We start from the raw sequence: 23,400 nt of genomic DNA, 5'->3' as shown, positions 1-23,400 counted from the left end.
TTTGGCAAGCCTTCCTGAGAAATACGAAAAAATGCAACCCCTTACCCCTCATTCCCTTTGATACAGATTTAAACCATCCTGGGAAGCAAACATGGAAGAATAATGATTCATTTAGACACAGGACACAGGGTTAATCACAAAAGAACCCTGTGTCCCAATAGATGTGCGACAATTTAAGCAATAGTTAGAAGCAGCTATGTAAAGTCTAAAAATCAGGTATTCACAAAAAGTCATCAATTACACAGTAAGCAAATTGGATGCCAATATCATGTTTTGTTTTACAATCATCTCCTGTATCTTTGCTTTGCAATAACTTTTAGTCCTTTCTAATAGTTATGGCTATTTCCTCTATGTCCCAGCCCACAAAGTCTTACTGATCTCTCAGCATTTGGATCGTCCATTGATCATGCAGTTTTCCAAGACACTTCAGATACAGGAAGCACTGGTACTTAGTATCTCTGTGAAGAGATTAGAATAACATCATCAGCATGACAAACACTCCCTCGTATGCTTGCTATTAAAATCATCTGTATCTAATCAAACTACATTTATATATTTCTTTTATTAGTATCTGAATGTATGTGCTGCTTCTGAATGTGTACTCACCAATAGCTTTGGGAGATGATTTTCATGCAAATAACCGAACATATTAAGACTTTGTGCACACAAACCGAAATAGGTTTTGAAATATTTAGAAACATTTTAGCAGGACCAGCTAGGAAGCAGCAACAGCTGAACATTTTGTTGCTATCAAGGTGGGTTTTTTTTTAAAAAAAAATTAAGGAAGTTTCTGTGGCCTAAAGAGGAGGGGCAAAGAAATCACAGGGCTATTGTGGAAGACAAAACATGGCTGGACATGGCCACTTACATTTCTGTTAAACCAGGTTTATACGAGTTGTAGCATCTAAGTATAAACGACTCAGAAAATGATTAAAACATTGCAAAAATTATCCAGTCTAGAACAGAATTAGCAAGTATGTAATATTCCTGAAGAAAACACCCGTATAGTAAAAGGTGGTTTTAGGCTTTTTATTAGCTCACGTATTTACTGACATAAATACTCCCAATTTGAATTATGATAATTTGTACTCAGTACCAAGACAGAAGATTATATAGTATATATGCATAGGTATGTTACTACTACATACCCGATACTGTCTCCCCTCTGCATAATCTGCATAAGGCAAATTATTGCTTGGATAGCCTGATTTCTCATATTGAGGTCGCTGGTTAGAAAAATAGTCTGTTGTTGGATCCGGTCTCCTTAATGGCTGAGGATGCATAGGACTACGCAAAAGAGAAAAAAGGGGTTATTAAAAATATGAATAATAATATACTGCAAATTACATAAAGCATTAAACTGAAGTATAAAAATAATAAAGCTCACTACTGCATCCACGACATTGAGGCAATAACATTAAGACATATAAATGTTGTGTCTTTTAAGTTCATTTTACTGTCAAACCCTCATCCTGCAAACACAGATGAAAGTGAATTTAAAAGAGCAACATATTCTTTCAGCTTCTTTTTTTTTTACACTGTTACACTGAACAGAGCCATAGTATCTAATTTTCTATATTCCTATGATTATTTTGAAAATGTTTTAAATTCATGATAGGTGTACCTACATTTTCAATGTTTATGTTAAAAATAACAGACCTTCTTGATGGACAAAAAAAATATCAGAAAGCTCCAGTCTGTTTCTGCAGTAGAACCCTGCTACGTATGAGGAAAATGTTCTGCTATCATTTAGTTGGCTCATGGTAAACAAGTTCTCTGCAAAAGTTGCGGGTAGGAGCTGCAACAGTTGGCTGGTGTTAGTGAGGAAGATTAAAGAGAGGAAGCACAACTAAGGAAACTGTGTTTCTAAAAAGTAATGAAAATAAATAAATTTGTGATTATTAGAGGAAAACCATACAAGCCTTTGGATAAATTAGTATTTTAGGATTTAGCTTCAGAAACAAGAGAAATACACGCAGACTTTTTCTTTTTGATGTTCCATTAGGAAAACAGACTAAGTCTTACACAGCAAGCTGATAAATTTAGTCCTGTGTGCTAGTTCATATTTAGTAATAAAGTACAAAATAGTCCTAGAATTCCTGCTGCAATGTTATTAGAATTATGCAAAGTAGAGGAGAATAAGGAAAAAAAATCAGAAAAATAACCTCTTTCTATCAAAGACTCAAGCCACAAAATCTACGTGAATAATCTAGTCAAATGCTTACCCATTTACGGGATCTTTATCAGTTGCCATGCCACTGGCAAAAATAGAAAGTAATTCTTAGTCTCCAAAGTAGAGTATAAAGTGAAAATGAGGAAAGACGACAGAAAACCAGCAGCATACCTGTAATTCTCTAATTGACTTGGGGCTGGGCCATCATCAAAATCTTGTCTTCTCAGTACAGCTTTTGGAATTCGTCCAACCCAGCCGTCCTACATGTAGGGGATCACGTGGTTACACAGAGCAAAATGACAACAAATTAGAAAAATAGCTCACCAGGTACAGTATGTTAGTAGTTGTCTTTGGTTTAAAAAACTGTATACATTGATTTATCGGTTACAAAATATATTGTTTGTTATAGATACATTTTCAAGTGTATAAATTCAATTTATCTAAAAGACTCAGTAGAAGAAAAGTACATATTTGGGTAATGCCGAAAGCGCACCTCTAAGATTAACAGAAACACTCACCCAGGTAAGTCTCTGCACAATTAAGTAACTGGGTATTAAAGGTCTCATAAAGGCCTGGAAGTTTTGTCGAGTCTTTTATGATTAAACATTTCAGAAAGATGCCACTCCATAAATAACAGCGGATTTACCTCTGATTTACACAAAACTGAGTCAAAAATTAAACAAAATACAGTGATCAACAATTAAGATCAACTGAATATTAACATTTAAAGACTGGCTGCTGTCTTGCCAAACATACTGCAGGAGGAAGAAGGAAAACATGAAGAAACAAAGTAAATATTCTATATTGTTCATAAAATAAGTGATGTTCATTTGCTCAAGGTATCTTTATTTAAAAATATAGTGACCTGAAGTAATTTGCAAAACAAGGTACCCTCAGGAGAGAAGCAGCGTTCAGGGTAGTTCATCTGCAGGAGCTGATGCTATCAGATGCAGATTTTGGTTTCCTCTTGCCTCTCTGACAGCTTTGGTGAGGGCTCTGCAGACTGCAGAGCGGTACATGCACTAGCCTGCCTTGTCAGCATGGGAGCAAAAGCTCAGATAATTAACAACGGGCTTTTTACAAACTCAAGTTTTCATGACCACCACATCTAGCAAGGAGACAAGGCAGGCAGAAACGTCCCACGGACTGCCTCTGGGCTGAAACGCAGTGGGGAGCATAAGAAAGTAGTAAATACTACAGCCCTTACCCAAAGCAGTTCCCTAACAGCGTGCAGGATTGGGTTCTAATTCACACCTTGACAATGACAGCACCAGTTGAACGAAATTCAGAATTAGTTAAAAATTAAACAGCACCATCTCCTGGTGAAGGTAGGCTCATGCCTTACTTCTCTTCCCCCACTGCATTTCCAAGATGTCAATACTTTACAAATATATTCAACAGGAAATAATCTATCGCACTAGATTTTCTTTCTTTTCTCAGACAGCCTACAATGTCTTCTTCTCAGACACTACACACTCCTTAAATATGTAAGATAACCACTTAAAGTACCAAATGAGGAAATTAACTCCCCACCCAATATATTCCCTTTCATGTTTCTTTGTATTTTTTATTTCCCATTCTGTTTTAGAAACGCATTTATCCATCTTGTGACGCCCACAAGTTCAAGAGATTATCTCTAAGGAACATCTTGCCTAATGGAGAAAATTGGCACGAGAGAGCATTATCCTGGTGGAAAAGGCAGCGTCTGGCCCTTTGGGGACCAAAGTTCAAATCCCAGCTCCCTCACAGATTAACTTTATAATCCTATAAATGATTCTGTCTAGTCTATCTCACAGGAATGTTGCAAAGGTCCTGGTGAAATACTCTATTACAAAGGTGATGCAGGTAATTTAATTTCAGATTTTATTTAGGGCCTTTAATCAGGAAATGGTTCAATATTCTAGCCCCAAACCCACTCAGTTGTAGGCAGTGAATTTTTAACAAATACTGCTAGAACTCTGCCAACAATGCTTATGTTATGTACTACAAGCAGTCATGCACTATCATTCATAGATTTTGCAGCTAAGAGATGACAAAGATAAAAAATACATTTGGTACGGCCACATCCTCCTGCTCATCCACACTGATCCCTCCCTAGCCTCCAAAAATGTCATTGGAAAGCATCACTCACAAAATGAAAAGGAAAGAAGGGTCATATTACTGCAATTTAACCCGTTCCGTGAATTTTCATTCCACTTCCAATTGACTTAAATGTATTTGAAACAAACATTTCTAGTTTTCTAAAGTTTTAATCTTAGACTCTGAGCCTGCAGAACTGTGTGGTGTTTACTCACAAAGGCCAGATTCTCAGCTAGTACCCCTGGTTTGTCTGAACTGATTTGTGCAGCTATGCTGCTCTGCACCAGCTGGTGACCACATACATCTTCATTACAAAAATAAGCCTGATTTACACAGATTCACAGAATCACAGAGGCCCCTTCTGAAGTCCAATTTCTTATTAGAGATAATTATCACCTAACACAAAGTTAGACCTGCTTTTCTATGTGCACTACTTTGCATTTATAAACAATAAACTTCATTTGTCATTTTCTTGTCCAGTCAATCATTATTATATGATCCTTCTGTACTTCTCCACAGTAAGGCTTATTTTTAACTGCTCTGAGTACTATGGCATCAACACACATCACCTTACTAGCACTGCCTTTTACTTGTTCTTACATGAACACTACTCAAATCCTCACAGAACTTCATTGATAACCCTCATACAAGCCAAAAACCTTGAAGACAAATAGCCAATCCTTCCTCTGGTGAAGTGTAACTAGTAAACAGTCAAATTAAACTGTAGGAATGGCTCTTCAGCACCTTAAATGGCTTGAAGTCTGGATAGTACACCAAACTCTTCCCTTCTGGCTATGTAGCATGTGGCTTGAGCTCATATTCTCTTTTTTTAATGCTGGTCTTCTAACTGGCTGAAAAGGAAATATTTATTTGAACATCTTTTTCAAATAATCCCTAGTTCTTTGTTTTCTCCTATGCAAATTAGATTCACTTCATCCTTGATGAAGAGTTTTGTGAGAAAAGGTATGTGAGAAGGTATCACATGCATTTAGATGATATTGGAAACCAAATACTGGGCAAATAAAAGGAAGAGTTTATAAAAGGAAGATTTTAAACTCAGATTACCTTTAATTTTACCAGATGACCTTTTTGGCTATTCATATACCATTCTGTTGAATCACCAAATCATGTCTGACTCCCACTAGAATTAGGTACCAACATGCCAACATCTCTTACCTTTGGTGATTGCTGATAAACATGCCCCAAGTTACCAGCTGTTTCAACAGTAAACGCAGGGTTATGCTGTGCTTCACAGTATGGAGGATTTGTCCAGTTCCTGGTTGGGGAACAATGTGAATTTAGAGCATTAGCAACACTTCTGAGGGTCTTGAATCTTTGTGTACTGCAGATTTGTTCAACAGCCGTATCGTACGTTTAGATGTACTGTGGCAATGACTGTGTGAGAGCTATGTATTATTACAATTTTTTCATGACAGAGGAAGTACCAGTGATACACACTAATGGGGCTCAATGAAAGAAGAAAAGACCTCCATATTCTCTATGTACTTGGGACAAATATCAGTGGAAAAAAAAAAGATTAAGTGTTGAAAACAAAAAGCAGCTCAAATTGCCAATGCCTAGGACGAAAGAAACAGAATTTGTGTTTAATAGCCAAGACTCTTGTCAATGTTTATTGCTCTTATTCAATTTTCTTTTTTTTTTTTTAAACCTGTGGAAAGAAAGCCAACCCTTAAAAGCAAATAAATCAGCAAGACAGATTTGGTAGTCTTGAGTTAAAGTAGTAGATGTACTTATCAATCTTTAAAGCTTGCCTGGTTAGCCCTAAATAAGAGAAGTGACAACTTCGAGTGAAGTTCTGCACACAGCGGTAAAATGCTGAATAACTGTTAGGTACTCTGATAAGATGCTTTGATTTAGTTTTAAATTGTGTAAACAATATTTTGGCAGAGGATGCTTTATGGCAAGCTTGAATATCTAGAAGTTAAAAATTAATCAGAAGACTTGACTTATTTTGCTTTACTTCCATTTTGATTATAAAACCCCTTTTAATTGCATCCAGAGTAACTTACCTAGCTTTTTCACTTTTACAGTAGTAGACACAGTAAAATATTGCAACAACTATGATAACCAGTGCTATTGCAGGAAGAACAGTTACTAAAATCAAGTCTAAAGTGTTCCAAAGGTGGCTACATTTAGGATCCATGTACCAAAACTCCCTCCAGTCCACTCTGGTGTAATCACATCTGCAAAGAAAAATACTAATTTTTAGCAACATTAGAAATAAGTAATACCAAAAAAGGAAAATATTTTGCTATATAATTACGTACTATTGAATACTGCAGGGGTCAAGAGATTAAATATTTTTCCTGTTTGTCTAAAGATGTTACTTATCTTTGTAATACACATTCTAGATTTGATGCAAATGCACTCTGCCAAGGCCAAGATAATAAGCTTTGTTGAGAATAGGGTATACTAAGTCATGGCATGATTCAGGTCAAAGATCTTTTCGCCAGCTGTAAGCATAGCAAAGCTGCTGAATTTCCAGAACAGACTATGCAGATAAAATTGTAATGTCACAGTGCTGTCTATCATTATGATACTGATGCACCTTCTATGAACAAGGAGCAACACAACCCATAGTAGATTGACAGAACATGTCCCCTCTGCTTTTAAGAGTAAGACTTGTCATTGGGTAAGAATGTTGCTTTTTAAAAAAGCTAAGTTACCGTAATTAATTCTCCCAAAGCATTACTTCCTCCACTGATACAAAGGACACCACTAGAAGGGAATGCCCCCAGCCATTCTCATGATGGGAAAGTTCTTTTGACAGGGATTTTACATCATTTATTGATGCAAACATTCTGGATTTCGGTAACGTCTTCTGAAAGTTTGATTTTGATCTCCACTACTGACAATTCTTTTCTTACTGCAATTTATATGCAATATTTTTATTGACCTGGGTATTATTTAGAATACATACTTATAGCTTCTAGAATGTAGCATTCTATTTTTCTGGAGTTGCACTTTGGAGTTGCACTACCATTTAGACAGCATACTCAGTCATCTGATCTGGTATACTGGCTACAGCTGGGGGCTAGCTGCACGTGTATAAACAACGGGCTGGGTCACAGAGACATTATTGTCCTGAATCCACCAGGTAATCAGAAGAGCTGCATAATGCTGCCCTGGTATTTTCTTGCTGACTTCCTGTCAAGTCTAAGGGACAAACCATATGTAAAAAATAAATACGCTAGATATGGGAACAAGATTTTCTACTCGGATGACTAGGGTTTCTTTTTTTCCCCCCAAAAAAAAGGAAAAAAACAACCACATAATGGAGAACAGGATATCAAGATATCTGTTTTTTTTTTTTTTTACTCTGATTTAATCAACCTGGGGAAAAAAATTAACTTACCATTACACAGCATAATTCAGTTCTAAAGTAAAACATCTGAGACTATAGTAAGCATGTGAAAATTGAAGATTATAGTGATAACCTAAATGATGAATTACATGGCCTACACATATTCGAAAGAAGAAAACACTGCACTCAGATCCCAGATTTGATGCTTTGTAGCGGACTTATGAGCTTATGCAGACTGTGAATGAAGATCAACATCTACTTTCATGGATCACACTGCAGGGTCTAAATTTAGTTCACTGTTAATATTATATTTGACAAGCTGCATTTACATAGTGTATATTTAAATAAACAAACCCCACACCCTACCTGCAAAAAGGTTTTTCATTTTTACATTGACAAGAAATATTGGTAGGACAGAAGTTGACTGTATTACCCAGGCAGGCCTTAAAGTCCACAACTCCAGTGCAGTTGGCTGTAAATTAAAACAAAACAAATATTTAATGCAATTATACAGTAACATACTGTTAGTGAGCTGTATTTCTATATTACATCAGAAATTCAAGGTTCATATGATGTACTTTATAGACATAGATACTAAATCTTACTTTCCAGGGACCTGCCCCTTCAAAATTTTGACATTATTTGAGAAATTAAGGTTTACCTGCTTAAATTAACTTATTCAGGATTTGCACCCATCTTCCAGTTAGCGAGTGAATTGTATGGCTTACGTTATTATGATTTCTATCGCAACATTTAAGTGTGGTTGTATCTGAATTCTACTATGTATCATATGTGGATTGTTGGCAAAAGCTAACAATCATGAAACCCATTCGATACTCAAACCCTCTAATTATAATTCAAATGAAAACCTTTTTGTGTGTTTTACATTGGGATTATTCCTTATTTTTGGTCTACAAAAGGATTTGTTTTGCATTTATGTCGGTTCTCCTCTATCTCTTTTAGTGTGTAAACATTGTGAGCTGCAAATTATGTTCCAGACGTTGAATGCTTACAGTACTTCACAGGCATACGGCTGTCTAAAAATAACTTCCTCATCAGCAACCTTAATCAGACATCAAAAGTCGCCATATTTGGCACCCAAACCCTACATTCTTTGCTACCTGTTCCCTTCCTCAGAATGAACACTGTACTCATCATTTCTACCAGCAAGCTACAAGCTGACCTGGAGGTTCTGGTGTAAAGCCACTGCAGTCTAGGATTTATGGAGACATACCTCAAATCTTGAACTATAATGTATAACCAAACAAGCAACTGCAAGGCACCACTGGAGATGCTGAGAGAGAAAATTAAAACCGGGACTGTATATTGCAAGGCCAAGCACCATTACGATACTTAACCCCCCCCCCCCAGCCAGCCAATACAGCTGAGTATAATTTTGCATTACTTTTCACAGTGAGAAGAATGAAGCCAGAAAGTCAGGACTGGAAGAGATCTCTGAGCAGATCCTTCTGAGCCTACCCGGCAATGGTAACATTACTGGTTTGCTCTTCTAAGAAGGATTTTACACCATGAACAGGTGGATTAGCAAACTCATGACTAATGCATTATTAGCTGGAGAAACTATGCTATGAGCAGTCTTTATTTCAAAAAAAGATGAAAGCCGCCTTCCTTCCTACCATCCAAGAGAATCTAAGCCAACATTTACTGTCAATCAGAGATAAATCTAAATGATTACACAGTGGATCAAGGCTTGCATTCGTACAAATCTTTTTACATATATTGCACTCCTTTCTCTCAAGAGGGCATCAGCATTGAAGCATTTTCCAAGACAACCTAAATATAGATCATATAAAGTACAGAACAATGAAAAAATCCCTGGTAGTATTTGGCATCATATTATCTAGGAGATAAGGAGCACTAATGGTTTTTAGCCACCTATATGTAACAGAATTGCAATTCTTTTAGCACTATTACAAAAACTACTAAGGGAGTAGAAAATAACTAGCTGTGATTCTGTTGGAGAGAGAGGGATCACGTGCCCTTTGATATTAATGCTGTAATATTCCATGTCAGTGAGGAACTCACTGCTGAGCCCTTCATAGTACTGCAGTCTATATAAATGCAAACTTAAAGTGGTAACTTTTTTTGGCAATTTAAAGGTTAAAGTAGCATAAAAAAAATTCCTCAAATCACAAACCAAAACTCTGTTAGAAAAATAGTAACTGCAGCTGGTTTACATCACTAACGGGTTACTGATACCTAACTCCTAGTAACTGGTAGCTACCAGGTAAAGTACAGTGATAATAATAAATGAATAAAATCCATCTATAAGAAATCTTTCCATAAAAAAAATTCCTGACCAATACTGTATACTCTAACAGAATCAGTCAATTCCATATAACTTAACTTCTCGTTTAAAATAACCTTTTTTTCAATGCATTCTGGTTGTCATGCTCCTCATTACTAATGATTTTCTCCTTGTTCATCTCAATTTTTTTTTTCTAAAAATACTTGCTACAAAAAGAATGTATAATTTTTTAAACCATATACTGAGTATTTCTTCCTACTGAAAAAGAACCAAACCATCTTACTCATTTAAAATGCATTCTTTTGACATTGACAGATTGACTCAAAATGGTTCAAACCCACCAGAATACCTAGTGTTTCAGTTGTAATTCATATGGTTGCAATCATTTAATGTATAGAAGTCCAGAACAACAGGTGAAAGCGAAAGCATTTTTGTCTTGCATACCTGTGTGTCTGTAAAATATCACCATACTCTTGGCAGTGCAGAACTCACTTCAGAACAGCAAACACAGGTAAGCAGTTGTGACACAAAGGTCTTAACATTTTCATTATTTTCCCATTATTTAAAAATAAACTCTAACTAAATCACAAGGAGAATTTCCTCAGAAGCAATACCGTTGGGATTGCAATACCATAGCAGCACTACCATGGTTAAGCCAGGGATTTAATAGACACATCCCTATTCTGACAAGCTATAAAGCAAAAACGCAACCAGGTCTTACGTTCTAAAGCTTCTTGTTCACTCAGCGAGTTGCTGGCCACGAACAGAAGGAAAAGCAAGACTTTAAGGATGGACATCCTGAAGCCGATTGTGGTAAAAGACTGTTTCTTCCAGATTTTGCTAGCGGCAGAATGCACTCTCCTTTCTGCTGCTCTTATTTACTGTAGCAAGTCAACGATCGTGGATTTTGAGCTTGTTTTATGGCATCCTTCTCTATAAAGAATTACTAATTAACTTAAAACAGATACAACTTCCTGATAACTTCTCCATCATATTTTCTTTTATGACAACGGGTAGTTGAATAAAAATGTCTCATTAATCTTGCTATTTCTGAATTTTTGAATGCATATGTGAAGTATTCCTTTAATGACACAAGTTTCAACACACTAAAGTATCTGTCATGAGCATTTCTCTGTTCTCCTTTTACGGTTATGTTACCTTTTAAAGATAACGAACTTGGAATGTATTTGAAGACAGTTCTTTGAATATACATTGTTTTAAAAAGACAGGTCAAAGACATGGATCAAGAGTATAAAAATGATGATTAAAATGTTATTATCAGGCTGGTCTTAAGACTTTTTGCTCCGAGAACAAATGAAGTCTTGCTGCAATAATTATTGCTGCTCTGATTGCTAGGGCCAGCTGCAGCACGTAGTATGTTACTGACACCTCTTCCTTCAACCCGCAATCTGTTTGATTACAAAATATGGTTGCAATCTTTTTGAATTTTTCATGATTTCCTAACTTCCAATCTCACGATTTTACCAAAACTTCTCCCATGGTTTGGCATGAAACATCATGCATATTCTTCCATACATACTGCCATATGTATTTATGCCTTTTCAAATCAGATTCTAAAAGGAAATTAAAAATAACATTTCTGTACCAACTAGACATGAATTCTCACACTGTCGCAATTTCTCTGAAACTCTTTTTTTCTTGCAAATGTGCAATTACACTGAGATTTCAGTCCAAATTTCAGCTTTATTTAGATATTTTTATCTGCATATATAAAGGTAAAAAGATGCCTGTTCCCCACAAAGAATTGTACCAGATTCTGGTCCCTGTCATGACAGCTCAATTTACTACAGCTGAAACTGAAACAAAAACTTATTTCACAGCATGCTTTTTTCCCCATAGCTTAAAAAAGAATTTAAAGGCAAAAGATCTAAATACCCACTTGAATGAATGTACCTTGTTACCTCTTGGAGAAGGTAATTTGTAAGTTAAAGCTAAGTGGAGGCTTGTATCAGGGATGACAAGGAGCTCAGTATATTCTAGCACCAAGCCAGAACATTTGTTCATAACTAGAAGAAATAAATATTTCAAATCATAGTGTTGACTACACCAAGACTACTACTGGCAACTTAATGATAATTCTTATTAGGATTTTGCTAGTGACCCAATTCAGCGCTCTTTCATTTGTGATATCTAAACATAGCACAAATGAACGTTCTAGTTCTCTTTCAGATACCTTTTTTTAAAGAAAAAAATCCCCAAGTCACGTAGGGAAGGAATGATCAGAACCAGATGAAGAAGCTTCGATAGCCAAAAAAAAATAATCTCCAAATTTCATTTTAAGAGCATACCTTCTGTATACAGATCCATTTGGAAAGAGAAGGGATAGAAGGTAAAAATTTGACTGCGTAAAATGGGGAGGTGAATTTTGGGTAAAAATAGTCAGATAGGAAAACAAGCACAAACATATTTTGAAGACTAAGAAGGATTGCTTTATTGGACTCCAGTTCAGAAAAGAAACTAAACTGTGCTTGCTGGTTTTCTTCCCTAAATCATGAGATGAGAATGAGAAAGGAATGAGAAAGTCAGTATCCCAAGTAACATCCCAGAAGTTTATCTTTCTACCTGCAGGTTTCTGATGCTCTGCTGGCAGCATTTTCTTCCAATTCTGGTTTTGATGTCTGCACCACGAGGTGTTTTCAAATTTGCCCAGCAACACCTCAGGACTGGCTTGAAATTCTGTATCTCAAAGAACAACAGGGAGATCACTTTTCAAAGGCTTACCAAAATCTTCTCCGTTCCCCATTACCAAAGTAGGCATCTATCCCAGCTACTGCTGAAGTATTTTGATGTCCTTTATACTGTTAAAACAATCCACACGGTTCGTTAGGAATGTAAGATGTGCTCACAGCTCCCACATAGCAATCCAAGGCTTCTTTTTGTACTGCCAATTTATTTCCCCTTTTCACCTACCCCAGTAAAAGCTGGTATCTGTTTCCTCCATGAGTCCCTCACACTGTTGTTTCCCACCTTTCCTCCTCAATTGTCCTCCTTTCTGCAGTCTGCAATTCTTTTAATCTTCTCAAATTCTTTATTTCTGCCAGAAGTGCCAAGAATCCAAATGCAAGTAACTGTATCAGGGAAAAATAAGCAAATAAAATGTAGCAAGCTATCAAAATGTAAACATGTGATTTAAATGTCATCCTAAACTCTGTTAGGAAACTCTTCAATGCCTCTATCTACATTAGAAAACTGTCTTGGCAATCTCTTAAATATAAAAACTTTTATCTCAACCCATAAAATGCTGTTTGTAATGTGTAAATACTGGAATGAATTAAGATGGCTAAATTAAAAAAAGGAAATCTCCTGATGCTCACAGTGATTAAATTCTTCTTACCTCTGAATCCCATGATTTCCTGACCTATAACTTGTAACAATCTTCTAAAAAGGTAATGAAAGCTCTATCAATTGGAGATTTTTCAATGGAAAAAAAAATAAATAGAGAAAAACACCAGAATATGTAACCCAGGCAACTGTACTCAGCTGGCAGGACAAAGACTGTTTTGCTGACCTACGCCATATTTTTAAACATTGGCTTCCATGGCTCCACATACAGTTTGTATATTATAAACTGTAGGTCAAGATACATAAACGCAACCCAGTGACACAAACATTTGGTGTTAGAACTGAACTGTATCCTTAAAAGTAGTTAAGCACGCTTCTATGCTATTTTGGTTTTTAGTTGACAATGCTCCTATTTATACATGATGCCTATAGGTGAGTTCTAAAATCACTGACTATGTAGTTGTATGTAGACTGTGAATAGAGTATTTGTGAGTAATTTTGTATAATAATAGAGAAACTGTCCTGCTTTGGAGTAACAGCTGTTTTCTGGGTCAACTGGCTATTCTGTTTCCCTGGGACTTGAGAAAGATGAAATTATAAAGGGATTTTCCTATCCCTCTCCCTGGAAATTCTTTCCACTACATACTACATGCAGATATCTAAGTCCACAGTAAAGGGTTTTGTAATTTAAACTCACCAAATTGTGCTGAGCTGTTATTTTGGTCTTGGTTCAGTCAAGAATGATTGACTTAAAACCTGCTTTAATCAAACTCATCTTAGCAAGCGTTATCAGTTACAATATACAGTAGTGATAGCTAATTATTTATAATAGTTCATACTAGAAACCTTATTGTGCAGGAAGGATTCCAAATGCACACCATTCATGTAAGAGGACTTTATCAACAGCCCACTGATTGCCTCAATTAATCAAAGTTAACCCCTTTGAAGTATAACTTAATATTGTTTCGGTCAATGAAGGAAAAAAAAGGAGAAAAATTGAGAAAACACCCTTATTTCATTACAAATATTACTGATAAATGCAAACTAAATGACAGTAAACATGTACAATAACTTTACAAATTAAATACATCTACTTAGAGTGCAAAACTCCTCCAGGCAAGTAAGAGTTTAACAAATACAGCTAGAGAGGAATTTTATTTCTTCAGTTATTCTATATCCTATATTAATTTGCAATAGCTCTGAAGTAGCACCAAATATGAGGAAAATCCACACGAAGGGAATATGCACACTGAAGTTAGTCTTACATCAATAGATAGGAAACACAAAGCAGCGAGTGCCATGACAGCAGCATGTCTTTGCTTTTCTTCATCTCTTCTGAGCTAGAAGGGATGTATTTGTTAGGGCTTTTTTCCCTAAAATCTTTATTCCATTTCAGAGCTGATCTGCCCTCAAGACCTCCCATACCATACTCAATTTTATAGACTCAAATTGCTGAATTGTTTTTTCAATATAAAAGCATCTATGCAAGTTTACCTGCAGATGACTGGCACCACAGTATTTCTCCATTTACCTGACTCCCACAAAGGAAACTCCTGTTACTTTTCTACTCCTTACACAACCATTATTTTTTTAAGTGTTGAGACAAGCCTATTCCTCCATGCCAATGACTTCACAAACTGCTGGAGTAAGGGAGAAGAGAGTAGGAGGGAGAAACGGAGATCTGAACAAGGTGCTGAACACCAAATCTCTATTATGTAACCTCTTTAATTATTAAAATATTTTCTATTATTTATTTCCTGGGCAATTTCTATAAAACTATGAATAAGTTAGACATCAAGAGTTTGGTAAGACACACTGAAATGAACACTTATTTTTTCAAGTCTTTTAACAGTCTTAAATATATTCTGATGAGTGGGAAGCCTTTAAACCTAGGAGGAACATGGTAGGGCACAGGAAGATTATAATCCCAGAAGACTCCGTCTGGGTGGGGGAAGTAGCCTCAGCTGCTGCACGTACCCTGACCATCAGCCCTAGCCAAGTTCCGAACCATGCTAGGAATGAGAGAAAGGGAGGGAAGAGCTTCTCCATCCCTTTGTCTGAGACTGAATGTAGCCTGGGAAAGGTGTGCACCACACACTGGTCCGGAAGCTGGCTAACAGGGATGAGCAGGAGCTAAGAAGGAATCCTGTAATCCTACGCATCTACCATTAATTTTTGTTGGTTAACTTTTCTCTTTTGCAATCTTGTTTCCCTTCTGAGAAAAGGATAGAAAATACCCTTCTGGCAAGGATGAATGGCAACAAAAAGTGACACCTTAGCACACCCCCAAACTGTCATCTTGCCTTTTTATTATTTAAAAAGTCTTTCAAAAATTCCCAACATTCACTGCACGACAAGATCCTGAATCTGCAACGGCCTCCATGTGAATGACCCAACATCCTGAAGAACTACAAAGGCATAATGGGGATACACCCACAGTTTGTGCAAGATTAACTGTGTTGAAGTTTAAGTAAAGTCTTCTGGGATGGCGCTCTTGAAATTCCTCTGTAACTGGTAAAATCCCAATATGGATTTCTTCATTTGACAGGAGCTAGCTGCTTATGAAAACATGCCCAACACAGTTACATTAACAGCTACAGATAAACTTTAACCTTTACTTTTCAAAGGATAAATAATGATCTGTAAAAATCAATGCGTAGCAAACTCTTGAAAGAATACTGCTTTGGCTGAAAGCCCAACAGCACTTAACTTTACAGCAGAGGATTAGACCAAGTCTTAGCCCTGCCAGAAGGCTGCTTTAGAGGAAAGAGATCCCGGAGTCACACTCACAAGAACAGAGAAATTAACATATACCTCAGTAAAAAAATTGTGTGATCCTTCTTCACCTGGAACACAGAAGTGTGAAGCACCAGTTCATACACATGCTTTGTTCTTCTAGTTGACAGCGAATTTCCCCTCCTGTTCCAGCTCGCAGCTGCTAAATGTTGGTACTTCAGGTTGTCAGATACACAGAACACCTTTACCTAGGGCTTTTAAATTTGATTGAGACAAAGATGCAGAAATGTAATTTGCAGTTTTTACTCGGGCAAGATGTTCTAACGAAGCAGATTACAAAACCCACACTATTGACTTTCGGTGACATCGTTTGCATTTTATGGAATGCAACGGGTTTGGACTAGGCCTCACGGAAAGGCTGCAGAGGCCATCACAGTAGGTTTCTCTTTTTAGTGCCTACTTAGGTAACAACAAATAAAACCAATGGCAATAGGCCTAAACAGCTGTTAGCTTTATATTGCACAGCATACACATTTCTTTCTCTTACTGTCTTCATTTCTGGAACACAGCAAAATCAAGTGGAAAATTATGCATTCTACAACAACAGTCTAGGTAGACTACACCTAGGCTAATTTTATTTCCTCAAATAAAGAGCTGTAACTAAAGCAAAGTTACTGACCAAAATCAATGGTGAAAGCTGGTCAACTGCTCATTTGCTTTAATCTTAATTCATTTCAAATCTGCTTCAAGATGGCTTTGGAGAACACTCTTTCTGCTACCGTTGTGTTGCACAGGTTCTGAGGGAGGCACAACAAGCTACATATTTCTCACATATTGATATTAGGACTGCTACAAATAAAGCACAGAAAAGTTACCAACACTTAAAACCATGATAGCCTCAGTTTAGACCTATTACCTGATGACAGCAAAGGAAACACACGGAATTTCTTTCAGTGGTTTCAGTAAAAGTAATCTCCTACAGCCCATAAGTGAAAGGGCAAAGAACTAATTCCACTTTGAATAGTGGTGTTCTGATTCTGCCCCGCAGTAAACTCAGAACTCCCAAATGCATGTCCCTTTCACCACTTTTGAGTCGGTGATGAAACTTCCATTTCCCTCTCCTTTCTCTTCTCCTACAACTAGTTAGTGTGTACTGATATATTCATTTTTTGCAACACAAAATAGATCTGGCCATTAGACCTGAAAACAAATAAGTTTCTTCAAATAAAAAAAAATAGTGTAACAAGATTTTCCAACTTCTAGATTTCCTTCTCCTTAGCATTTCAGTTTGGTTTGTACACTTGCTCTGGTCTACAACAGCACATCAATGCTGTGCTAATACAAATAATATGATAACTTCTAGAATGGTTTTGATTACAGTCTTTCTTGACTGCAGCTTACTATCAGCACATATCTGAGCTTTGCTTCTTAGAGTTTAAAATAAAAAGTACACACATTCTAGTGCTTACTAATGCTCCTTTTTAAAAAGTCTAGGCTTTGTAGGACCCCACTCTTTTTAGATTTAAAATACATTTTCTGTATTTTAATGTTATTCAGAAATACTCCAAACTTTCACTACAAGATAGCTATACTGATGCATTAAAATTCTATACAATATTTCCTAAGTTATTCAAGAATCATAACAATAATCTGCCACTGAAATAGCCACATTACTTATTCACACAATTTTTCTTCTTTTAAGTAGTTACACTGTAGGTTAGACCATGTAGTACATTATTTATGACTCCTGGATTGGCAAATTACTTTACCTGGAAGATTATCACGGAGCTGTAATGAGGCAAATATCTTTGCTATCTGCCTTGTTCTTTTAACAATATGTGTCATTCCTCCAGGATAGATAAAAGCTCTCTTTTTTCCAAGTTCTGAGCTACAGCATACTTCAGAAGAAATTGCCAAGAAAAGAAAATGGAAGCACTTCTCAAAATTTAAGACGCATAAACAACTGAATGCTGAGCATTAAAATGTCCTGCGTGGTACTTCGGTGACTTCTAGGACTGTATGTTTCAGTACTTCAGGGGTGAAGTATTTTCCCCAACATTAGTGAAACAGGTGTGACAGTCATGTTTACCAATTAACTTTTAAAATGTACTTTAGAGAAAAGGAACTGACAATTTACCCCAGAGATGAGACAACATACAAAAGTTAAACTTAATTTTTAAAAATATCTTATCACCCTTTATTTTCAGGTGCTTCACAATGATATGACAAAATAAAGTATTACAATCAGTTTTATGTAAATAAAAAAATTATCAACAAGTTCCAAATCTCTATATAACAAATACGATCAATCATAAATGAAAAAACCCATGCATTAGATTAAAAACAGTTCTATATTATAAAAGTCATCATGTGACCCAGTTCTTTAAGACACTGGATTTTTCAAAAATATATAACTTATATCATTTAAAAATTACAGCATACATTCTTACTTTTATTATGTTATTGCATTATGAAAGAAACTATTTTGAACTTTCAGGTCAAGCTTTAAGTTTAACTGACTATTAATGATACATTTGAGAGGCATTTCCAAGTGTTTCACTATAAATTAATAGAACCATGTCTTGCAATGCAACTTTTCCTCTGTACTTATGTTAATTTATCCTTGTTTAACAGGTTTGCATAGTGGGTCTGAAATCTTAGAGAGATCAAGTCAGGCACATATATTTAAAATGAGGACTCACAAGCATGGCGTAGTGTAGATTTGCTTTGCTTTTTTAAAGCCACTGCATAGCACCTTTACCATAGATTATTAATACAGAGATGCGGCTACATTCCTTGTAGTTATCTGGAACCAGCCATCTGCAGAGCATTATACAAAATGCAGAGCTTCAGCTGTCTGAAGACGGCAGACAGCTTTTTAGATTTAATAAAGAAACACTTCGCAAAATGGCAGCTGAGTAATAACAATTCAGAGTCACCATTCCAACAGTTGTACAACAGAAGATTAGTAATGTGATTTGGGCTGCCCTCATTTCAGCAAATACCTTCCAAACTTCTCTATAATAACCTGCATTTTTTTTGGTACCTCTAGAAATTTCTCTCACATGGGTGGACAAGACAATGACTGACGCTAATAGAAGTGTATATTTTCAAAGAACTGTTATACTATATCATATTCCAGGTTTTACTAAGAAAATTCCTTTTCACTACTAGTAAATATATTCCCCAGGACAGAGAAATACCAACTGAAAGATCAATTATGGTCTTTCTGAAAGCAGAGAACACATACAAAACTTTTCATACTTTTTCTGTCCTGTTTTCTTTGGCTGCGGATAGGGAGACAGTCATCTAATAGCTGTATTTGTTTCAGTGCTGAAACCCAAGCCTCTAATTTTAGTCCCAGCTTTTCAACTGTGTTGGGATATTAAACAAAAACTGTTGATAGAAAACAAACAATAAAAAATTGCCCTCTTTTGTAGAGAAGAATGAGACAGAGAAATCTCAACTGACCAGAAAAATGAACTAAAAAGTGACAGTAGTAGACAAATCCTGTACTGGAATAAACCTGCGCTGGCTCACTCCTCTCATCCACCGAGAAATGACAGAGCACAGAAATACCATTTTATGAGCTCTAGAACTGTATTCCTCATACGGTTCATTCATCAAAGTGGGTAGGAGTGATAATTAAGTTACGTCCCAGGAAATGTATCTAAGACTTCTGAATGACAATTTAACTCTGAGGCATAGTTCTATTACAATTTTGCCCAAAGGAGTAATTTGAGACTGAAATACAGCCTGGGGAAAGCTTTGTGTATCACGTTCATTTACAGCATGAACTTCTTGTTACATCCGGGGTTGTAATACAAACAGCTGGCATGAAACATTTAATTCTTGACTGCCTGACCACCAAGGAGCCCAGTGTACCTTTTGCAGACCGGACACTTTCATTTGTATCATGAGATTTGAGTGGAAATCCCCTTAAAGTATGGAAAGGACCAGCCTAGCTTTTGGCACTGCAGGTAAGGACAGTCTTTCAAGACCTACTCTTGCCTGGAAAGGGCAGACACACTTGTTCCTGAACAGCTATCCAAGGTAGCTCCTCTCCCCGCTCCCAGAAGACTAATTCTTGTGCATAGTTTTCCACTATGTACTGAAAAATGTCACCACAGTAAACCCCTACAAAATCCATGCAAACCTGCATCATCTTACCTTTCTTGTTGACTTGCTGTGGTAGCGTATCACTCAAAGAACCTAAGTTAGAATTTAAATAGAATCTAGGAGTAGACCAGGTGGGTTTTTCTTTACTTTTTTGATCCAGAATCTGATCAAAGGGAGACAGATAATTCAATTTCTGCCATTCAGTCTTGCACTTGAAAATGATCACTTCTTCACCACTTTCACTTTCTGCCTTAGGTCTTCATCTGTTTCCCTGGAAATGGTACATGAAGCCCAGCCATCTAATTTTTCTACTCCTCTCTCTCTGATGGAACACTAAATGTGTCTTGTCCAGGAGGTCTGTGAAGATTGATTTAATATCCTCTGATTGCTGCCTGAGTTCTGACAGTTTCCTGAGCCTTAAGAGATGATTAAAGAAACAAAATACATTAAATTCTAAGTCAACTATCCTAAGCAAGTGTAACTAACAGAATTCTTCTTCTTTAAATTTCACATTCACTGACTTTGCCTTCTGTCGGACTCTGTATAACAAAGTCCAACACTTTGCCTGAAATTTGGATTCCAAAATATCAATACATCTCTGTTTCTGAGCCATCATAAAAGCCTTACTTATTCTTTTGCTTATTCATCACTTGTGCCTTCCGCACATCCCATTGTGCAGTATCTCCACACAACTTCTGCTAGTCCCACAGGGACACTGGGAATACTGCCTGTCTGTATTTCACTAGACATTTGCCTTTGTGTTAGAGGCCTTAGAAGAAGGAATCAGATTGTGAAATCTCTTCTTATGGAGAACAGGAGCAAACATCCCTTCATATGCCAGTGCTGAGAACACATTCGTATGAAGCAGCATTTCTTTTCAGGTTTAAGTTTTCTAACCAAACCATGTTTGTATAGTTTGTTCTTCCCTCCCCCCCCCTCAACTTTACAACAAAGTACATATTTTCATTAATTGAAAGATAACAGAATTCAACAGATGAAGGACAAACTACCAGCACAGTGTCCTTTTGCAGTTTATATATTAAGGAAGTGCCACATTAGATACAGATGAGATTACCTCTAGGCAGCAGACTAATTATCATTGTGTACTGATAACGAGTTGCACTTTGTTCAGGGAAGACCACTAGATCTATTCCAAACCAATGGAGGATGAACAGAAGTAGAGTTACATACACAATGATAAAAGCAGTGTTTGAAAGTTTCATCCTAGGAAACTTAATCAATTTCTAATTTCGTTCTTATGTTCATAGAAATCCTACCGAGACCTAGGCGTATTGCATACCAACTTCTGGGAAGAAAAAGTTGGCTGCCTATTACTTTTGCATTTTTAATAGTTGTCAGCACTCTAAATCTCAAAACTACAGAAGGTTTCCAACTTCCTAAATATTGCTAACACATTCCATAAATTCAAACAGTATCAGATTAGGCAATTTGCTTACAGTTCTTCAAAGTACTAGAAGTAGGTGAAAACTAATACGTGGTCTATAAAGGATGTTTTAGAGATTGGTTGTCTGTTTTTTCCCAACTTAAGTGACATTTAAATACACAAGAAGCATGCAGGACAAGTAGTTGTTTCCATTCACCTTTGTGAAAGGGGCAAACAACAATAAATGACTTTGCAATAAAAAAAAAGTGACTTATTTATACAAGCATTAAAGGTAATGCTATTTGTATGATTTAACAACTGACTTTTTAAGGGTACTCAGACCAATAAGAAGTTGCACTTCATTACAGAGCTGAAAGAAAAAAGACAAAAAAGCCTCTGCAAACCCCATCCATCACATTCATCTTTTAGATTAAAGAACATCTGAGCCAAAGTATAGAGACATGTTTACATTTTCACATATCCTTTGTGAAGTGACATTTATTAACAAGCTTATTGTGAGAAGACATTGACAAATCTCATTTTCTCAGTGTCTTGCTAATGACACTGACAATGAGGGAATTCTCACTGCTTGTAAGTAGTGAGAAACAAAATATTCACTAAACAGAATCATATAAGTCAATAATACAAATTGGGAATTAAGAAAATACCTGATTAAATTATACTTCACAGAGTATGTATTGTAAGGATTATTCCTTCCCTCCCCCTTATCTGTAATACTTTGCAAAGATTCGTAAGCAGATTCGTCTTAGCTTCTAGTACTGTACATATCCACATCTTCTGGGCTGGACTGACCATGGTCCATAAGTTTTGGATCAGGCTTAAATTTTGGTGTCTTCACTGTTCCTGGCAGAGATAGTAAAGACATTTAAATAAAAAACATACATATAATTTGACCTGTAGAAAAAAAGCTTATTGACACATTTTGAAAATTATTGTATTACCAAACACTTACAAAAGATCAACATATGTACGTTCTAGTTAAAACTGTGTAAATGATACAGGACAACGAAGGCACGTTGTAATTATTAGCATACAGCAAGGGATGGAGAGCAGGTCTTCCTCCTACTCCCTATACTATTAGGGACATGAACTAATTACACCCGTGAAAGCGAAGACAGAAGATATCTATATGCATAAAACCATTAAAAACAGTCTGGCCTGAAGTGATGTAAAAACAGATCGAAGCATTCCACAGACTAAATCAGAAAAAATGCAGGTGCAAAGCAAAGAAAGATGCAAATGTATATTATAGTGAAAATAAAGGAAAAAGAAATTAAAACCCCCACCCAAATTGCTCTGCTTGCTTTCCAGAAAAAGAAGGTTCTGGTAAAGAATCATAGAATGGTTTGGGTTGGAAGGGACCTTAAAGATCATCTAGTTCCAAACCCCCTGCTGCGGGCAGGGACACAATAAAAAGAAGTAAGCAAGTTTAAATGATGAATAACATTCAGAAATTGCCCCTACAAAAGGTAACAGTATTTTAAAACAAATTTAGTTCTTCTCCTTTCATAGTTAATTCCACTATTTCTCTTAGCAATTGGTCTATTGAGATATTTGTGTGTTACATATGCTGCTTGACATGGTTTAGCTCCTTGTGAAATTAACTCTATCCTTGCCAGATCCAGGACACTGCTACATGATCCAGTCGATTATCTCAACCACTTAGAGATACACAAAGAACATCACTGCAAAAAACCAGCAAAATAAAATCCAATGCTTCATTTGTCAATTACACATCTCTTACCAATATCTGAAGATACAGAACCCATACAGAGAAATGAACAGTGATTCAAATTAGCTGTTTTCACAAAAATCCAGCAGTAATCCTTTAAATTACACTTACAGTATTCTGACAACAGAAAGATAATTTAAAGTAGGTATTTAACAGAAGTACTTGATGATCTCAGCTCATATCCCACAATATGGGATATGGTCCACACCGTATGGAATGAAAGAAAACATTATTGAGAGAACAACAAATATATAAGAAT

The 23,400-nt window shown here is 36.3% G+C and overlaps 2 protein-coding genes across 6 annotated transcripts in view; both read right to left on the bottom strand.

The window, feature by feature from the left end:
* Positions 1-184: 184 nt before the first annotated feature.
* On the bottom strand, positions 185-20,177 carry LOC129211759 (uncharacterized). 2 transcript variants are annotated; one of them, XM_054839376.1, is made up of 13 exons: positions 20,056-20,177; positions 17,655-17,783; positions 16,565-16,734; positions 15,964-16,139; positions 12,778-12,935; positions 12,430-12,543; positions 7,944-8,049; positions 6,283-6,456; positions 5,429-5,528; positions 2,345-2,433; positions 2,226-2,258; positions 1,149-1,287; positions 185-458 (listed from the first exon to the last, which is right to left on the bottom strand). In XM_054839376.1, exons 5-13 carry the CDS (start codon positions 12,806-12,808, stop codon positions 450-452), a joined length of 795 nt encoding a protein of 264 aa, XP_054695351.1. In that variant the 5' UTR covers positions 12,809-12,935; positions 15,964-16,139; positions 16,565-16,734; positions 17,655-17,783; positions 20,056-20,177; the 3' UTR covers positions 185-449. The 2 variants fall into 2 exon arrangements, with proteins under 2 accessions (XP_054695351.1, XP_054695352.1); XM_054839377.1 differs by lacking the exons at positions 15,964-16,139; positions 16,565-16,734; positions 17,655-17,783; positions 20,056-20,177 and adding an exon at positions 10,568-10,779 and having other exon boundaries at positions 12,778-12,798.
* APOOL (apolipoprotein O like) overlaps positions 18,069-23,400 on the bottom strand; it is a 19,935-nt gene continuing 14,603 nt past the window's right edge. For 2 of the 4 annotated variants that reach the window (XM_054839372.1, XM_054839375.1), the window contains one exon: positions 18,069-22,252. In XM_054839372.1, the coding sequence (XP_054695347.1) occupies positions 22,155-22,252 (98 nt within the window). In that variant the 3' untranslated portion in view covers positions 18,069-22,154. The remainder of the gene's footprint in view (positions 22,253-23,400) is intronic. The other 2 variants (XR_008578964.1, XM_054839374.1) reach the window with 2 other exon arrangements.

This window comes from Grus americana, chromosome 12 (assembly GCF_028858705.1).
Source record: "Grus americana isolate bGruAme1 chromosome 12, bGruAme1.mat, whole genome shotgun sequence".
Lineage (NCBI taxonomy): Eukaryota > Metazoa > Chordata > Aves > Gruiformes > Gruidae > Grus > Grus americana.
The sequence above is the reverse complement of the archived record's forward strand: the minus strand, read 5'-3'. Positions and strand labels throughout refer to the sequence as shown.